General features: G+C 33.1%; 1 protein-coding gene across 2 annotated transcripts in view; it reads left to right on the forward strand.

The window, feature by feature from the left end:
- The window catches only part of DPH6 (diphthamine biosynthesis 6), a 183,722-nt gene that overhangs the window by 36,467 nt on the left and 130,224 nt on the right, over positions 1-17,031 (forward strand). Inside the window, exon 4 of one of the 2 annotated variants that reach the window (XM_060619007.3) lies at positions 2,368-4,091. The exons of the other annotated variant lie outside the window; for it this stretch is intronic. Within the exon in view, the coding sequence (XP_060474990.2) occupies positions 2,368-2,553 (186 nt within the window). The 3' untranslated portion in view covers positions 2,554-4,091. Of the gene's footprint in view, positions 1-2,367; positions 4,092-17,031 lie in introns of those variants that run through there. 2 annotated transcript variants of the gene reach the window in all.

Below are 17,031 nucleotides of genomic sequence, written 5' to 3' on the forward strand. Positions count from 1 at the left end.
AGTGATCTATCTGTGTTTGATCTCATTTCATAGCTCTCAGAATTATTTTAAATCTTTGCTACTCAAAGTGTAGTCTAGGGGCTGGTGCTGTCCATGAAGTGATTGTTATTGGTTCAAGGTCAGCTATTTATAGAAATGGAAAATAAGCATTTGGAAACTTTTATACTTATTTGAGAGTATTTTTATATCTGTTGGATCTAATAACAAAAAAAATTGGCTTCATATTTTGTATGTTTGTAAAATTTCTCTCTTTTTTTATATTTTATTTTAATTGTGTTTTATAGATGTTTCTGTCTCCAAAGTTTTAGAAATTAAGAGAAAAATACCCTTGTCTTTAACACAGTTTGAGAAGCACTGTTCTAGGTAACACCTTTAAGCTATGGTTTGTTTGAAAAGGAAAAGACATGATCTATAGCTTGAAATTACATTCTAATCTAAGTCTGTTTCTGAAGATGAAGTAGGAATCAGTACATTTGGCTACTTTGTCAGTTCCTTGGTTCTGTGAGAAAAGGCCCTAAATGAATTGACTTGGAAGAGAGGGAATTTTTCATTTTTTTCTTATCCTTAGTACTTTCCTCAAGAATGACAACATTTTAATTTTTTTTTAATGTTTATTTATTTTTGAGAGAGACAGAGACAGAATGCGAGTGGGTTAGGGGCAGAGAGAGAGGGAGACACAGAATCCGAAACAGGTTCCAGGCTCCGAGCTGTCAGCACAGAGCCCGACGTGGGGCTCAAACTCACGAGCTGTGAGATCATGACCTGAACTGAAGTCGGATGCTCAACCAACTGAGCCATCTGGGTGCCCCAAGAATAACATTTTAATTAAGTCCTTGATCCAGGGTAATAATAGCATGAGGAACTTGTCTATCATCTGTAGTTACAGTTTCCTTCCATGATTTATCAAAGTTGCTAATAAGGCAATTCATATTTTTTGTGGGTGTTCAAACTGTTCCCTGGAATAATGGAAAAATAAAAACAAATAAAAATAAGCAAACAAAAAAACAGAACATTGCTGTTAATTCCAGATTAATAGATTAGTATGATTTTTCATTTATAGAAAATAAAAGTTGCTTCAATGAGACAATATTTATACTAGTTCAGCTTTTAATTTTTTTTATTCTTTTTGGGCAGGATAGGAATCCTCCTTCTATAATATAATATGTTGTAAAGGAGTCCCATATAAAGTTACCAACCTTAATTGAGTCTTTGAATGTGTATATAATTACAATATACCTCTTCAAAATAATCTCTTTTCCGTGATCCTCCAAGGTTGCATTTGAGAAGACTCTCTCACTGGTTTTTTTGTTTTTTTTTTTTTTTTTTGATGTTTAAAAAGTGGCCTCCAAATAGAGAAATGGGCTAAGGATATGAACAGGCAGTTCATAGAGAAAGAAATCCAAATGACCAAAAAATGTGCAATCTCACTTACTCAAAAATGCTGCTATTATTTTGGCAGGATTAAGAAATGATATTGGTTTTGAAGAAACGAGTGTCTTATGTGCTGCCAGCAGCCCTGTAAATTGGTTCAGCCTTTCTGAGGTAATTTGGCAGATCTCATCAGACACAAAAAATAGATTCTCTTTACCAAACATTTCTACCTTGGGAAATTTATTCTGAAGAAATACAGATGTATTCAAAAATTAAGAAATGACTGGCAAACTGAATTATGGTGTATATATATATATATATATATATATATATATATAATGGAATATATAGCATCAAAAATGAAGTTGCAGAAATACATCTGTACATGTTATTAAGAGAAGCAAATAGATTACCAAATACCCTGTAAGGTATAATTACAGTTTTGTAAAACATATTTGTGAAATGTATGTATAGAAAAATAATTGAAAGATGTATTTAGATCTGCATGTAGCAAGTATTAAGAATGTGTAATTTTTGCACATTTGAATTTTTAAGTTTTTTCCCTCTAATGACTACATTGTATTTGAAGCTTCTTTGTTAATGATTTGGCCTCCATTTTAAAATGCACAGAATGGTCTAGGAGGAAAGGAAACCTGATAATCAACAGGATGTCGCCATTCCCTAGGTCCTTTTCTGAAGGTTTACAAGGAGCCTGTTTTTCTTTCAGAACTTGTTCTTGAAAGCTGTGTTTGAGTTTTGTGGTTATTGTTGCTGTTTTTCTCCCTGTGACAAATGCCTATCATTTTCTAAACAAGAAAGCCAATGTCCCAGTTAGGTGTGTGGAGTGTTTCTCATTCACTCTCAGCCCTGTTGTGTTAATACTGAATAAGCAGAGACAGCCTGACCAGTGGTGAAAGATAGGACGCCAGCCTCAGGGCTTTTTCTGCTCAGCCCTAAACCTCTGATTGCCACGTTTTCCTAATTTCCCATTTCCAGGGCATCGCTAGAGTGACCTTGCCTGCTGAATATGATGCTCTGAATCTCCAAGATTTTCACATGAATTTGGAAGTGGGCAGTCAGGCAATTGTTTACAGGACTCCAAATGAACTGTGCACTCACAGCAAGTTTGATAAACACACATTTCCTCCTTTTATCAGTGAGATTGCAGAATGTGAAGTATGAGTTTCCAGTTTTACTCATTCCCTTCAACCCTTTTCCTGTTTAAAAACTTAGACATACTAATTGGATGCTGATCTGTCCCTGTTTTTTAGTCTGTTTACTGATAGTTGACGGTTTATTCCAATACTTACCTAGGCGAGGTTTGGCAGTTCTTTAAATAATAAACTTCTCATGTATTCAACTTAAAGGAGATTCATCCCAAGGAATGCAATGTGAGCACTAATTAACAGTAATGACTGCTAATCACTTTGCTTTTTATACTCCTTTAGGAGCACTGCTATTACCCAATGTAGTTAAGCAAAATGCTTGTATATGAATCAACAATGCTGCATCCTTTTAGCAGCTATTGCTCACAATCAAGCTTTGCATAAATTAGAGTTAACTAAAATTGATTTTAATATCCTGCATTTCTTTCTGCAATAGTAACTAACATATCCAGTTAAGTACACTGGATGTTTAAAAGGCAGTCCCTGATTTTTTTTTTTTTTTGTAGTCATACTTATGGTAGATGAAAAGCAAGATTGCAAATAAATTTTCTCACAGTTGACGACCTTCCTCTTAGATTTCTACAAAATTGCATGCAGCATACTCTTCATAGGCACACGGCAACACTTGGATTCTGTTGTAAGAATTTTATCACATCAATGAAAATCAATAGGTTTATGTTTAATTTTTCTGAATTTGTGCATTTACTTCCTAGAGGATCTTACAGTTCCTTTAAATTATATAGCCCATTTATATAAACTTGGTTCATAGGATTGTGCATTCAGTGTTCATTAAAAGGGGTTGTTTTATTATGTTTGGTGTATTATTAGACTCTTATAAAAGCTTTCTGTTTATTTACATGCATTCAACATACCTACAAACTGCCTTGCCTCAGGAGGAGATGGAACAAAACTCATAAATTAATAATTTAAGGGAGCAATACCCAAGTAGCATTTTGGTTAACTTAATAAGCTAAAGCCTTAGAGTCAGTGCTGGCCACTTTAACAATGCTTTACTTTTGACTTTTATTGGCTGAAAATAACTTGTTAAACCAAGGCTTTTGTCATAAAGTGAAATCTACATACCATCTGAAGTCCCTTCCCCTCTTTTTTGATTTATGAGTAGGTTGACATATTATTGAAGAATTTTTAACGCTTTCACAGTTCTGCACTTTGATTTCAGAGAAGGTGCTAATCTCTCTGGAAGTTTGGGAGTGACAAAATGAGTTGTATACTGTTTTTCTGGGGAATTTGGGATTCTTTATTAGAGGCCTTAGTTTTATGATGGTACCTATATTAATGTTGATTTATCAAATACGTGATGTGGTGTTGCGATCTGATATGCATTAGCAGAATGTCCTCCTTTCGCATTTTACATGTTATCTGTAGTTGCCTGGTCATGACATTGTAATTCTTATAGCTAATGTTAGTGTTTCTACAGAGGTTCAGCAACTCAAGACATTATTTTTAAGTCACCAAAATAAAATGATTTCCCTTTTATTTTTGTATTGCTTTGTAGTGTCAGAGATCTAAATTTTTGGTAAGTAAACAAGTGGAAAGAATTAAGTGGTAGTGTAATGAAAAGGTTTATATTTTTTATACTAGTCTTATTGTAATACATTGCAAACATATGTATTAAGAAAAAACTTTGGCACTATACTTAATTGAATTTAGTTTCAAAGAACCCGCAAGAGGAACGATGTAGAGAACAGAAAATATATGGAAGCTTAATTGAATGTTATTCATATCTAATTATAATCTTTGTGCGTATTTTTGTAACTTTTAAATTTTGTATCCCAGTACTATTGCACAATAGCATGAAATACGTGTCTGTGAGGAAAAACTTGTTTTTTCTATTTTGCTTTGAGTTTGAGTTCCTGTGTGTAACAAAATTACGTTTAAAAACGGTGAGGATTTCAGTTTTGATCCTTTTTTTGTTTTGTTTTGTTTTGTTTGCAGTGTGTTTACTTTCATGTGAGAGTGATTGATCTGTAGCTGTCATTTTACCCAAAGAGGGGACAAATGGAATTGGCCTTTTAGACAAAAGTATGCAAACAGACTGCATTCTTTCTGTTGATAGAATTATGGAAGGATTGCATGAGGTGCCACATTCATTTTCCTATTGATTGTAAAAAGGATTCTGCAATGGGCTGCTGTTTCCATTGGATAAGGAGGTGCTATGATTAGTTACCTTTCTCCTGAAAGCACTACAAAAGAAAATGCAAAATGTGTGCGGTGCAGTGTTCTCAATTTGACAGTTGTTTTTGTTAAGTTTTTTTGCCCTATTGAAGTCCAGTCTATTTTTAAAAAAACATACATTTTGGTTTTGTCCCTTATATTAAGCTTGGTAGATTTCCATGCGTTTGACCCTTTAAAGAAATTATACATTGTAGACAGTTTTTCTAGGCTTCTATTGTAAAGCTTCAAAGCTGATGCAACAGTGCCCTCTGTAGTCTTTCAGTGAACAGTAGATAAATGTAGATGATTTGGAATATTCAGGTAAGAAGCAGGATATTTAAATTTAATTTTTGCTCAGACAAGAGACTCCTTTTTCCTGACTAGACATTCTTGTTTTTCACGAGCGGCTTTACTTTAGACAAAGGGAACAAAGGACCATTCTGAGTTTTCATTTAGAATTATTGGCTACCTCTTGTTGTTACCCAGTGGTAAATCTCAAGTTTTATCAGACATTCATCAGGGTAATTTGAGATAGAAGGAATCTTACAAGCTGTACTGTCTCTTCATGAAATATCTTTTTGAAGTTGAGTTCCAATAGGAGTATTTTTAAAAATAATTTAGTTCCTTTGTGCTCTTTTCTTCTATTTAATTAGAGCCTAAGTGGCTGCCTAGAACTTAACTTTTACTTGTCCCTGAATTGGGTAACACAGGCTTTATACAGGACATTATTTAAATTCAAACCCAGGGAGTTACACAACGTCTAAAGTATTTGTCATTCATTAGCATTGATTTAAATTTTAGATTTCCCTTCCTTTCTTTATTGGTTACCTATTTGATTGTATATATTGATAGCTAAATTTTTCATTGTAAACACAACTTTATGTGAAGTTATTAGATGATAATAAAAGCAGGCATCATATTTAGCTGTGATCAGAAGAGAAAAATACCACGGGCTAAGTTTGTTTTCCTTCTGAAAGGGTTTTAGTAAAAAGAGCATGGGCCCAATCCTAGCTTCTCCATGTATTCACTATGTAATATTGAACACATTTCTTAATCTCTGAGCCTGCTTTCTTATCTGCAGAATGGGAGTAAAAAGGGTTTATCTTTTGAGGTTTTTGTGAGGGATTAGAGATAATGTATATTAATTGGCCAAGTTGTTACAAATGCCCAAATGGTTACTTTGTTCTAAAAAATCACAGTGTGAAGGTAAATGGCATTGTTTTATACAGGGACATTTCAATAAAAATCTAGAGCACATTTAATACACTTTAGATTTTTCAAAAATTTCTGTCTCATGACTTGCAATGATTTATGTGAATCTGAAAGCTGACATGGCATCCCTCAGTAATGTGGACTGACACAATGAGATGTGCATTAACTTTCAAGTCTTTACAGACTTCATCCCCAAACTTCTTAAATAAGCCACGTTTATAAACTCTAATGGACAGTTACTAGCAAACCAATGTTTGGCAACTTGTGAAAACTGATAATAAATGAAACTCGAACAAAGAGTCTTTTTTTACTGTTTCAAACCCTGGGTGTATTGGGGAAAACTTAGGATGCTTTTTGTTTACCTGTGTTCTCGGTAGTAGTCTAGAGCCCATATTTTTCTAGGTAAGTGGATTTTGCTTTCTCTACCCAGTTACAGAAAAAGACTGATTTATAAAAATAGATGAAAGTGGAGCTTTTCTGGTTGAAGTGGAGATGGGGGCTCAAGTCTCTTTTTGAAAGAACAAAGTTTAAAAACCATTTTGGTGCTATACCATATATGTATATGTGTGTGTACACATAGATATATTTTCTCTCTCTCTCTCTCTGTCTCTCTCTCTGTCTCTCATACAAAGGCTTTGTGCTACTTTGATTTGAATTCAGAGCAGTTAATTCTATACCTAGCACATAAAAGATGCTCAATAGTTAATTCTATACCTGGCACATAAAAGATGCTCAATTAACATGTGCTAAATACAGAATTTTTTGAGTACCAGGCCTCCCATTATTGACACAGAAGATTTGAGATACCATATGTTTTAAAATGCACAGTTTAATGTGGCAACATACTATTACAATAATTGTTTCTATGTGAACCCTTTAAGCAAGCACACTTCAAGTGTAATTCACCAGTTTATTTTTTAAAAATCAACTTGTTGTGACCACAAATAGTAATGGGAAATGAATAAAACTGTTCAGAACTTGTCTTCCAGATGATTAAAAGCTGTTGCATTCCACAGTGATGGATTTAGCAAAAGATTCTGACATTTCAAATGACCTGATGGTAAAAATAATCTTGCACAAAGAACTTGTGAATTAAATTTTCTCAACATTGACTAAAGCATTGTTTTTCTTGTAAAGTTCTTATTTGTGCTTCATATTGATTTTGAGTAATCCTGAATTTAATGTTATAATAAACCACATTTTGTTTTTAGTATATCATTTGGGTTAAAATTGAGAACTATGAAAGTATCTTTTTTTAAAAAAAATATTATAGAGAAGGAACCAGTGTTTGAAACCAATAGAATGAAATGGAAACCAAATATGGTAGGTTTTTTTTTTTTTTTTAATAGTGACCAGTTGCAGTAAGAAACATGTTTAAAATTAAATTCTGGTTCATAAGACTGACAAGATGCTGTCTACAAAAAAAAAAAAAAAAAAAAATGAATAAGGTATTTTTCTTTGCAATGAAAGTACCAAATTAAGAATCTGCTTAATTAAAATAATGATAAATGTAGATTACATTACTGAAGACAGTGAAATACAGCTGCTCTGTCTAGTGAGAGCCTGCATAATTTACCAAGACTGTACAAAGAAGCAATGGAGCAGCCACTGCAGACTGTTAGAGGAAATGTCCTGTTTATTCTACATACATTTCTTTTTTTAATTAAAATGTCAATGATAATTTTATAGCAGTCCTCCAAAGAAATCCCTTAAATTTCTTCAAGGTGGTAGAATGTGAAATGAGATCATCGCTGCTGAATGAAACAGATTAAACCCAAGAAAAAAGTAGCATTTTATTATTTTTTATTAATTCAGCTTTCATTATTAGGAGTTAATATTGAAGTATGTATGTTTTTTTTTTTTTTAATGAGTCTTTCATGAGAGAAATGTGGCAAAATCTTTGAATACGCATTTTATTTCAAAATCTCTTGGAGCCATAAGCACGATTTGGGTGGAGACATAAGTAGCATTGCTTACAAATAACAAAATAGGTATGTATACCGTGGAATTCTCTAGGTGAGACAGACACCTCTGGGTGTATCAGGATTGACTGAGTGGTATTTCCTCCTCAGCTCCATCACTGGACTATAATGATGACCAATAATATCTTTATAATTACATATATTTAAGAAAACCAATTTTGTGTATAACAAATGCTTTTTTGTTTTTGGTGGGTTTTTTGTGTGTTTTTTTTTGTTTGTTTGTTTTGCCTACAAGAGATAAGTGGGATTTCTGGAGTCAGACTTATCTGTGTTCTAGGCTTTACCACATGCTAGCTATATGACCTTGGTTTAGTTAACTTCTCTACACTGTGGCTTTCACATTTGTAAAGTTGGGGCTGGCGATAGTACCTACATCATAGGATCGTCATGAGCATTTAATGGGATAATCCATGTAAAATAGATCATAAAGGAAGCCTCAGTAAATGTTAACTATCACATTAAGAATAATAATAGTAATAGTAATGTTAACTAATATTAATGTAATGTTAATATTAATAATATACCAACTCACTAGATAAAATGTTTCTCCTGCACGGGAACAATGGAAGAATGCTCATACTTAACTAGTTTAATAGGATCATTGTTTAATAGGATCAGTTGCTTTGACATTGGTGAATATGTCAAAGCTTGTGCATTTCAATATGTTTGTTTTAGACTTTGCATTAGGTTGATACCGACTGGAATTAATTGAATATTTTCCATGGTTTAGTTTTTCTACAGGGTCTTCCAGGAGTCCATCTGCTAAAAACTTCTTAATGGAAAGGGTTTGTGGGCAGAAAATGGTCACATCACTAAGAATTTGAGAAGTTTATATGAGAAAACGGTATGAGGAGAAACTTCTTCAGATGATTTTATTCTATACGCTTTTTTCTTTGAACTTCAATAAAATGATAAGTGCTAGAAGTGCAAAGATAAGAAGTCACACACTATATAACCATTGTTTGTAATGTTTACACATGCTGTATGAGTTGCAGAAGGTTAATATACATTTACTTTTTTTCTCTTGGTTAGTTGTGGGCTTTTTTCTAGTTGCCAGAAATGTAGATGATTAAGGCACAGTGCCTGTCTCAGGGAGGCAGAAAGTTACTGCTATGTATTCATTGAAATTATTTGTAGCAAATTCTTTGCTCTTTTAAAAATATTCCATTTTTCTTGTAGTGTATCTCTGTTCCATGACTTGGCATTCATCCTTCATCGTCTAGCCATTGTTGCTGAGTTTCTCCTAAGAATCCTGTGGTCTTTGAGGCTCAGTATTGCTCTATCTGTGCCTGTTTGGGAATTATACTGACGACTTTTGATTTAGCGCATAATTTTGACTAATACCTTGAAATAATTTATCATTTATAGAGTCTTAGAATCTCCAGGCTTCTTCCCTATCCTGGTCCTCTCCAATAGAGAGCAGGTGACTATACATTAACATAGGTTTTCAGTGCTTCCTCCACAGTACTACTGTAAGATGTTTGCTGAAGTGTGAAGTATGATATAGCACTGAAATTGAATCAGACTTTCAGTTCAGTGTATCCTGAGGTCATTATTAGACAGTATTTGCTTCCTATTTTAAATTAATTGTTTTTGGAAGGCCAGTAGCTGCCCCCCCCCCACCATTATTTATAGAAGCATCTTTGCATTTATTTCAGACATTCTTTAGGGCCATCACAGATTAGATTCTGTCAGAGGCTAGGTGATATTATAAACTTTAATTTTAAGTTAATATCAATGGGCCTTGTTTCACATGGAGTTCTTAAACATTTATACTTACATAGAAATTCGGTCTTCATCTTTGAGTAGCTTGTATTGTGCACAGTTTCTTCTCAGAATGTTATTTGTGTATATTTTAGACAAAACAATGCTACATGATAGATAAAACTTATCTAATTTGTGAAGATTTTATATAATTAGAAGCTGCCAAACTTAGGTTGATGTTTTTTGCTTTATGGTTAATTGATAATTACCAATTCCCTACTGTGTGTAAATCCTTGCATTCACTGAATTCTGTTTTATATAATGGCTTTAGTGTGGCTACTCTTCACCCTATGTTTATGTTGATTTGGAATCAACTGATTAGTCAAGCAATCTGAAATGGAAATGATACAAAGCATTTACAACCAAGAAAAGTTAAGGGAAAATATAGTAAGTTACAACTAACTGTTACTAATAAACTAACTAAAATAATTGTTTCCTAAAAGCCACAGCTTGTGGATTGTACACATTTTTGAGTGTATAATTTTCATTATCTGCACAGTTTAAAGATGTGTTTTAACTACGTTTGTCAAAAGAAAAAAATAGTCTTTGTAATTATCAACTTTTAGAAAACAAAATGAAGATCTATAAATTGTGTTTTGATTTATTGGTAACCAGTTTCTTATATTTAACCTAAACGCTGGAATAAGCCTCCTAAAATGGTTATCATTTATTTTCTGCCATTATTTGGTGCTTTTGCGTAGTAAAAATAACACTGGCATTGATGAGATCCCCTTTGCTTTCTTTGTGTAGTTATTAAATTCTAATAGATCTGACTTTTCTGCATTCTTTTATTTTACTTTCATTGTTTTTATGCTTAACTATCTGTGTTTGTCCTCTGTCTTCTGCCTCTTAGGTAGTCCAGAAAGCTTCTTTCCTCTGAGACTAGGTTCTTTGTACTCCTCTTGCAGACACACGTACTTTCTCTGTGCAGTGAAAATAGCTTTGTTATAACTTCACAGGGTTCTTACCCTTGTTCTTCACGCCTTGTTTTTTTTTTTTTAATCTAAATTACTCCTTAATATTCTTTGATACTTAGGATAATTGTTTTCTAAATTAAGGAGAACACATGAAAATAGAAAAAAATGTGAAGATCTTACTCAAAATTCAATCATTTAGAGTTAACATTTTGATGCATTTCCACGCATATATACTTAACATACTGTCATAGATACACACAGACACACACACATGTATAATCAGTTGTGTGTATAACTTTGTAGACTGCTTTCTTTTAACTTAAAATATCAGGAGCATTTTCCATGCCATTAAAACCTCCTTATGAACATAATTTAATGGCTACTTAATATTCCATCATGTAGCTGTATAATAATTTCCTTAATGATTCCCTAATTTTGTAAATTAGGCTGAATATAATTTTTAGTATAAAAAATAGCACTTTGATGTGGGTACATCAATTATTGTCAACATTTAAAAATATTAATTTCTTAGGATAGATTTCTAGATGTATAATTAATGGTTCAAAGTATATGATTATTTCTCAGGCCATTGATACATATTGCCTAGTTGATTTCCATAAATAATATACCTGTTTATGCATGCATTATTTATATTTTGAAATTCTAAGTCTTTGTTTAATGTGTCTGAAACCTCAACTTGGAATTCTATTTTTACAGTTCCTGGCATGTGGTGAATACAAGCTGGGAGTAGCATTCTGCCCATCTTTGACTGCATTTTATTCTTGGAACAAAACCAAAGAGATATGTGTTAGGGCAGCTCAGTCATGTAACGCAAGGCATAGGGTGATGTTTTTCCCCCCATATTGTGAGAAGTCATTTTCCAGTGTTTTAATGGGACTACATTCAATAGATAATCTGCCGCAAAGTGGGCTGAGTTTTAGTATATTGCATACTAATATTGTGCCATGTGGATGAACACAGATGCAGAAATAGATGCATATATGTTATTTTTTTTTTTAAGTTCCAGATGTCATATGAATTAAAACTCATTTTTTTCTGATAAGTTCTATTTTCTGACTAGCCACACTGTAGTCTCTGGATATCAACTGGTTTATTTTCTACTGGCATCATGAAGTTTGGTAGTATTTAGAAATTATTTCCAGTTTTCTCATTAAATAAATGCTGATAGACTATTGGATTAATCACAGGAGATTGATCATTTTGGGTATATATATTTAATATCAAGCATAATATTTTAGGTATATTTCACACTCTACAAATTATTACTGTAGGTGTAAGCCATTACTTCATGTTCACTAAATCCCGTAGAAAATATCTTATGCTTCCTTTTTTTAAAAATGAACTTCTATCATTAATGTTGGCTATTTTTATTATGTCATGAAAAATAAAACAATAGTGCTACTCTTTTGAATTTAGTGGACTTAGTATAGTAACAATAGTTCTATAATAATGGTAAATTCATTTGTAAGAATAAAACAAGTAATGTTCATTTCATGGTAATTATAACTAAATGGTTACTTAGACCTTGGGAAAAGAGAATTAGATCACCTTTTTGGTATTATAACTACCTTTTGCTGTTGGTCTCTTTGCTTTCCCAGAACTAGTTCTGTGTTTACTTGTATTATACAACTAGTATTAGGGGATGCTGGCATCTTTGACATACTTACTCTTTTAATGCTTATTGCTTGGCAGTTTCTTGTTAGTGTTATGAACAACACTCCAACACACCGGCTTAGGCTGGTATGTGGGAGTGTTGTCCAGAGGGGGTATTGCTGTTTTTTCCTAAGCAGCTGGGTTCTCACTTTATTTCTTCTTCTTTCCAGCTCTAAACATATCTGCCTCTACGCACTGTGTACACTTTGTGGTTCCATTCTCTTCTTTCTCCTGTCACTTTCATTCTGTTTCTCCTGTCTTCCTCTTTCATCTCCCTCATGCATTTGTGCATGCTCATCCGCAACTATACATGGATTTTCAGGTATTAAAAACAAAGATTGCAGGATCTAGATCTAATTTAGTTGCTAAAGTTTTACGTACATTTTCTCCCTGTTTTCTCTTTCATTATTTAAATTGGGGTCATCTGTAACATTTACACGTTTTTATGAGTACAAGCTCTTCTGTCCTTAAGCCTTTATGTCTCTTAATGATGAATAAACGGTACAACTAGAGAAAAAAAAAGACCAGAACTTCCAAAACTTCACTATGTAGACGAGCCATCCGGGAATCTTATTAAACATCCGGGTTCTGATTCAGTTGGTCTGGGTGGAGCCTGAGATTCTAACACGTGCCTCGGTGATGTCAGTTCTGCTGGTCTGAGGCCCCACTTTGCATAGTAAGGTTTTAGACTCTGGTTCCCTGCTGAGAGTGTCATTTATTTAGAACAGGAATATTTGAATTTAAAAGCCAGTTTGTTCATATATTCGCTGTACATATTAGCTATAAGAGTCTAATACCTACAAGGATGAGAGGGTACATTTTCTTTTAAGACATAATTTGCTATGTTTCTACAGTTCTCTAATTTAGGCAGTGGTGAAGCATGGTGATTTAAGTGATCTCTGAGTCTTGGGCATTCTGTGATGGTCCCATGTACAGCTTCCCTGGTTTAGTTGGCTGTTTAGTGTAGACTAATGATGACATGTCTCTAGGTTGATGTGGGTGATTAGATTTTATGGTGTTGAAAAACTTTTCTTGTGGAAGCTTTGGGAATGAGGGTGAGGGGTGGGGAATTGGGACCAGGGATGGAGGCGCTGGTGTAAAGGAGAATGAGATTACAGCAGAAAAATGCTTTGTTCCTTCTCATCCATATGATGAGCACTAGGAGAAGCATGGACAACTGGATTAAAATGAGTTACCTGTTGAAAGTGAGAAAATCACCCAATACATATGCAGAAGTTATTCCCATTATGCTTTTAAATAACAGGTGTTTCATGTCTTTTAAATAAAGAGATCCACATAATTTCCTGTGTAAAAAATGGACAGCTTCTAGCACTAAGGATGTATCAGAACCTACAACAGATTAGAAGATGGGCTGATTTTAGAAAGGAGATGCTGTGACCAGCTTCTGCAGGTTGGCCCATTATTTGCAGTCCATTAGTCAAATGTGACCACCATCAAAACACTTGCATCTTTAAATTGCAGAATATCTTGATCTATAACATTGTTGAGGAAAAATGATCGAATTATCTAACATGGTTGGTTCCTGAAATGACTGAAGCCACGTAGTCTGTTGTAAACTCGAAGAAAGAAATGTGGGAAGCCTTTCCCTTGCCAGTAAGCACCGTGCTTGAAAATAAATTGTATTTTAATTTATGACCCAAAAAATTCATCTAGCTTTTGCTTTTTCAAACCTTTTCAAACATTATTTTAGAACTAGGAACAACATTTTAGTTATATTTCCAATCTTATTTGTCTATGTACTTTCAATGAATATAGATTGCCCTTTTCTTTCGGCAGCCTACATTTAAAAAGCTTATGTTTTGCCATAATACAGTAGAATTATTTGTAGTAATGTTACAAGTCTCTAAACTGCATGAACATTATCCTGCTGTTTTATTGTTTTATAATGTAAAAGTAAATGCAAGCATTAAGAAATGTGCAGTGCTGTCAGGCTCCTTCAGGATTTAAGAAAATTGCCCCAACTATTGAAAAACTGAAAATAATCTTTCAGGTCGCAAAGAGCAGTTGTTATAATATTGCCTAACATTTTGCTTTCTTTTTACTCTAACCATAGTGGTGATTTGAGTCAAATGCTAAAAAAAGAAAAAAAAAAAAAAAGAAAAGAAAAAGAAAAAAAACCCTCAGATTTTATTTAATTTCAGCACTGATATTTCTTTGTAAGAATTGCATGTAAAACATCATGGTTAAAAAGTAGGAATAAACTAGAGGACTCATTCTTAACTTTGCATAAACTTAGATCATAAATCTGTTTCTTGTAATAACAGAAATTTTGCAGACCAACTTCTTGATCCAACCTGTAAATTTGATAAAATAGGCTTAAATAGTATGTGTTAATCACAAAACTGAAATTGTTGCTCTGAGAGCTCTTCATAAAAATGAAACAAACATACAAACAAAATCTAAAAGCCATACCTTCCAGAAAAGTTCACGTGAAGCATTTTGGATTTTTAAAATGTAAGGAAGGAGGTATTCCTTACGGTTTTAGCCTTTTTTCTATCTGTTTTAAAATATTTCCATTTAAATGCAGATTTTGATTTTCCATCTGGGACTAGGTGGAAGCCATTCTATTACACTACTAAAAGAATAATCCACTTTAACACAACATTTCTCCCTAAAGGGATGGTCTTTTCTAGTCATAAGGTATTATTTTTCTCAGAATGATATTAACATTCATGATGTAGCGATTTTATCTTGATTTGAAAGATGTTTTGTTCTGGCAGTAAAAGGGATTAAGAGAATGTCTTTTGTATCCTGTTGCTAATATATATATATATATATATATATATATATATATATATATATAGCCTTACCTTGCTCAAGATTAGGTATTAGCAATTTTCAGAGTTTTGGGTTGGGTTATGAGTTATATTTTTAGAACATTAAAATCTTTAAACCCAGTGAAATGGAAATCACCAGATTCATTTAATCGAATTCTTAAACATTGGGTTGTACAAATATTTTTTTTTAACAGATCAAGTAGCATATTTGAAAATTTCTGAACGAGCTGTAACATTTTTTTGGTTTCATTTTCTTTTGCCTTGTAAAGAAGCCTTTTGTGTACATAAGAAAAGTGTTAGAGCAACTAGTTACTGCATTCAGTGTCATAAATGTGTTGATTTTGTCTCACCTTCTAAATTTATTAAAACTTTAAGATAAAGAGGGATTATATTAATTAAATGGAATGTCTCAGAAGAAGAAAGGCTCTATAGGCCTCTCTGCTATTTGTTGGGCAAAGTCTTGGCGTGCAGAATATAGCTATCCAAGGCTTAAAGCACATTGGGACCCTGTGTAGGATGCCAGCGCCATGCCCCTAGGCACACTGTCATTCAGCCGGCAGATTAATTAACCAGAGGCTCTCGTGCTTTCAGTCAGCCCATTCTTGAGGCAGATAATGCAAGGTTTTTAAGACTTTGAACATTCAAAAAAGTTTTTTTCTTTACAGAATCATAGTGTATAGTGACACTTTTTCTAGGAATCTAGGCATATATATATACAGTATATGTATGTGTTTATATATATATATATATATATATATATACACATACACACACATATATTTTTTATTGTTGTTGTTCTCTTTGCACATGTGATTTTAAAATCCAACCAGAGTATGATATGTATAACCCCTAAAGAGAAAATTTTTCTAGTGTCAGTGTGCACGCTTAAAACTTCCTAATTAATGATTTATTAAATCACACTGAGTAGTGGGCTCTTAATTTTGATTAAGATTTAGGAGGATTTAACAGAGTCAACTTAAAAAATACATTTTTGTTTCTGATCATAAACTATGCTCATTCAAATTTTCATTAAGGTCACTTTTTATCTTCAGCAAGGACATTTCCATTCATACATACACAAAAATGTTTTGAAATGAATGAAGATTTTTACATTCTAGTGTTTTATTTAAGCAACAGTTTTAAAAAATAACTTTTAACATACCTATATATTACATTCATCTTTAGAAATGCGTTCATTAAATTTGATTGTTTTTTCTTTTCAATCTGGTGTGTTTTAGAATTATATTAAACATTGTTTAATAGCTTAGGGATAAAATAATAACTGATTATTTTCTAAATATAGCGCAAGGTCTATGTTGATCAGATAGTGTTTTATTTGTGGCTTAAAATTAGGAAAGAACAAGGACATAACTAAATGCAAGAAAAGGCATAATTTCATTTTAATTTTTTTAGCAGCGTCGATACAACTCCCTCCTCCAACCCCCAGCCTTTTTTTCTCTGACACTGTCAATTTGTTAGCGTTCTCACTGGAATTTATTTTGTTGTAGTAAATAAAAGACAAGTCATTATTAAACAGATTTTGCTGTTAATTCAATGTATGATTACCCTTTGCCATAGGTACTTTTAAGGGCTTTTATCCAAAATAAAATTCATTAAAAATGCAATTAAAAAAATCTATTGTTAATGACTGCTTGAGTGACTGGCTCATAATTGGCTCATTACAATAAAAAAGCAACTGTTTAAAAATCCCGACAATGAGATACAGTACAGAGCGAACAATTCATTGTAAGGCCCTATGTGATTACAGGATCCTGAAGGTGAAGCAGAGAAGCGTGCAAATCTGAGACACCAGCACAACTTTCTCTTTTACACCAGTACAGTGAGTTCAGGTCATGACCTAGCATGGGCTGTCCAAGTAGGAGCCCCTCTTATTTACAATGTCCCTCACTGAAGAGTAAACTTAGGTAATATATTCCACTTTAATGCTAGCACTCAGACTCCTCTTTGTTTC

This window comes from Panthera onca, chromosome B3 (genome assembly GCF_046562875.1).
Source record: "Panthera onca isolate mPanOnc1 chromosome B3, mPanOnc1 haplotype 2, whole genome shotgun sequence".
Lineage (NCBI taxonomy): Eukaryota > Metazoa > Chordata > Mammalia > Carnivora > Felidae > Panthera > Panthera onca.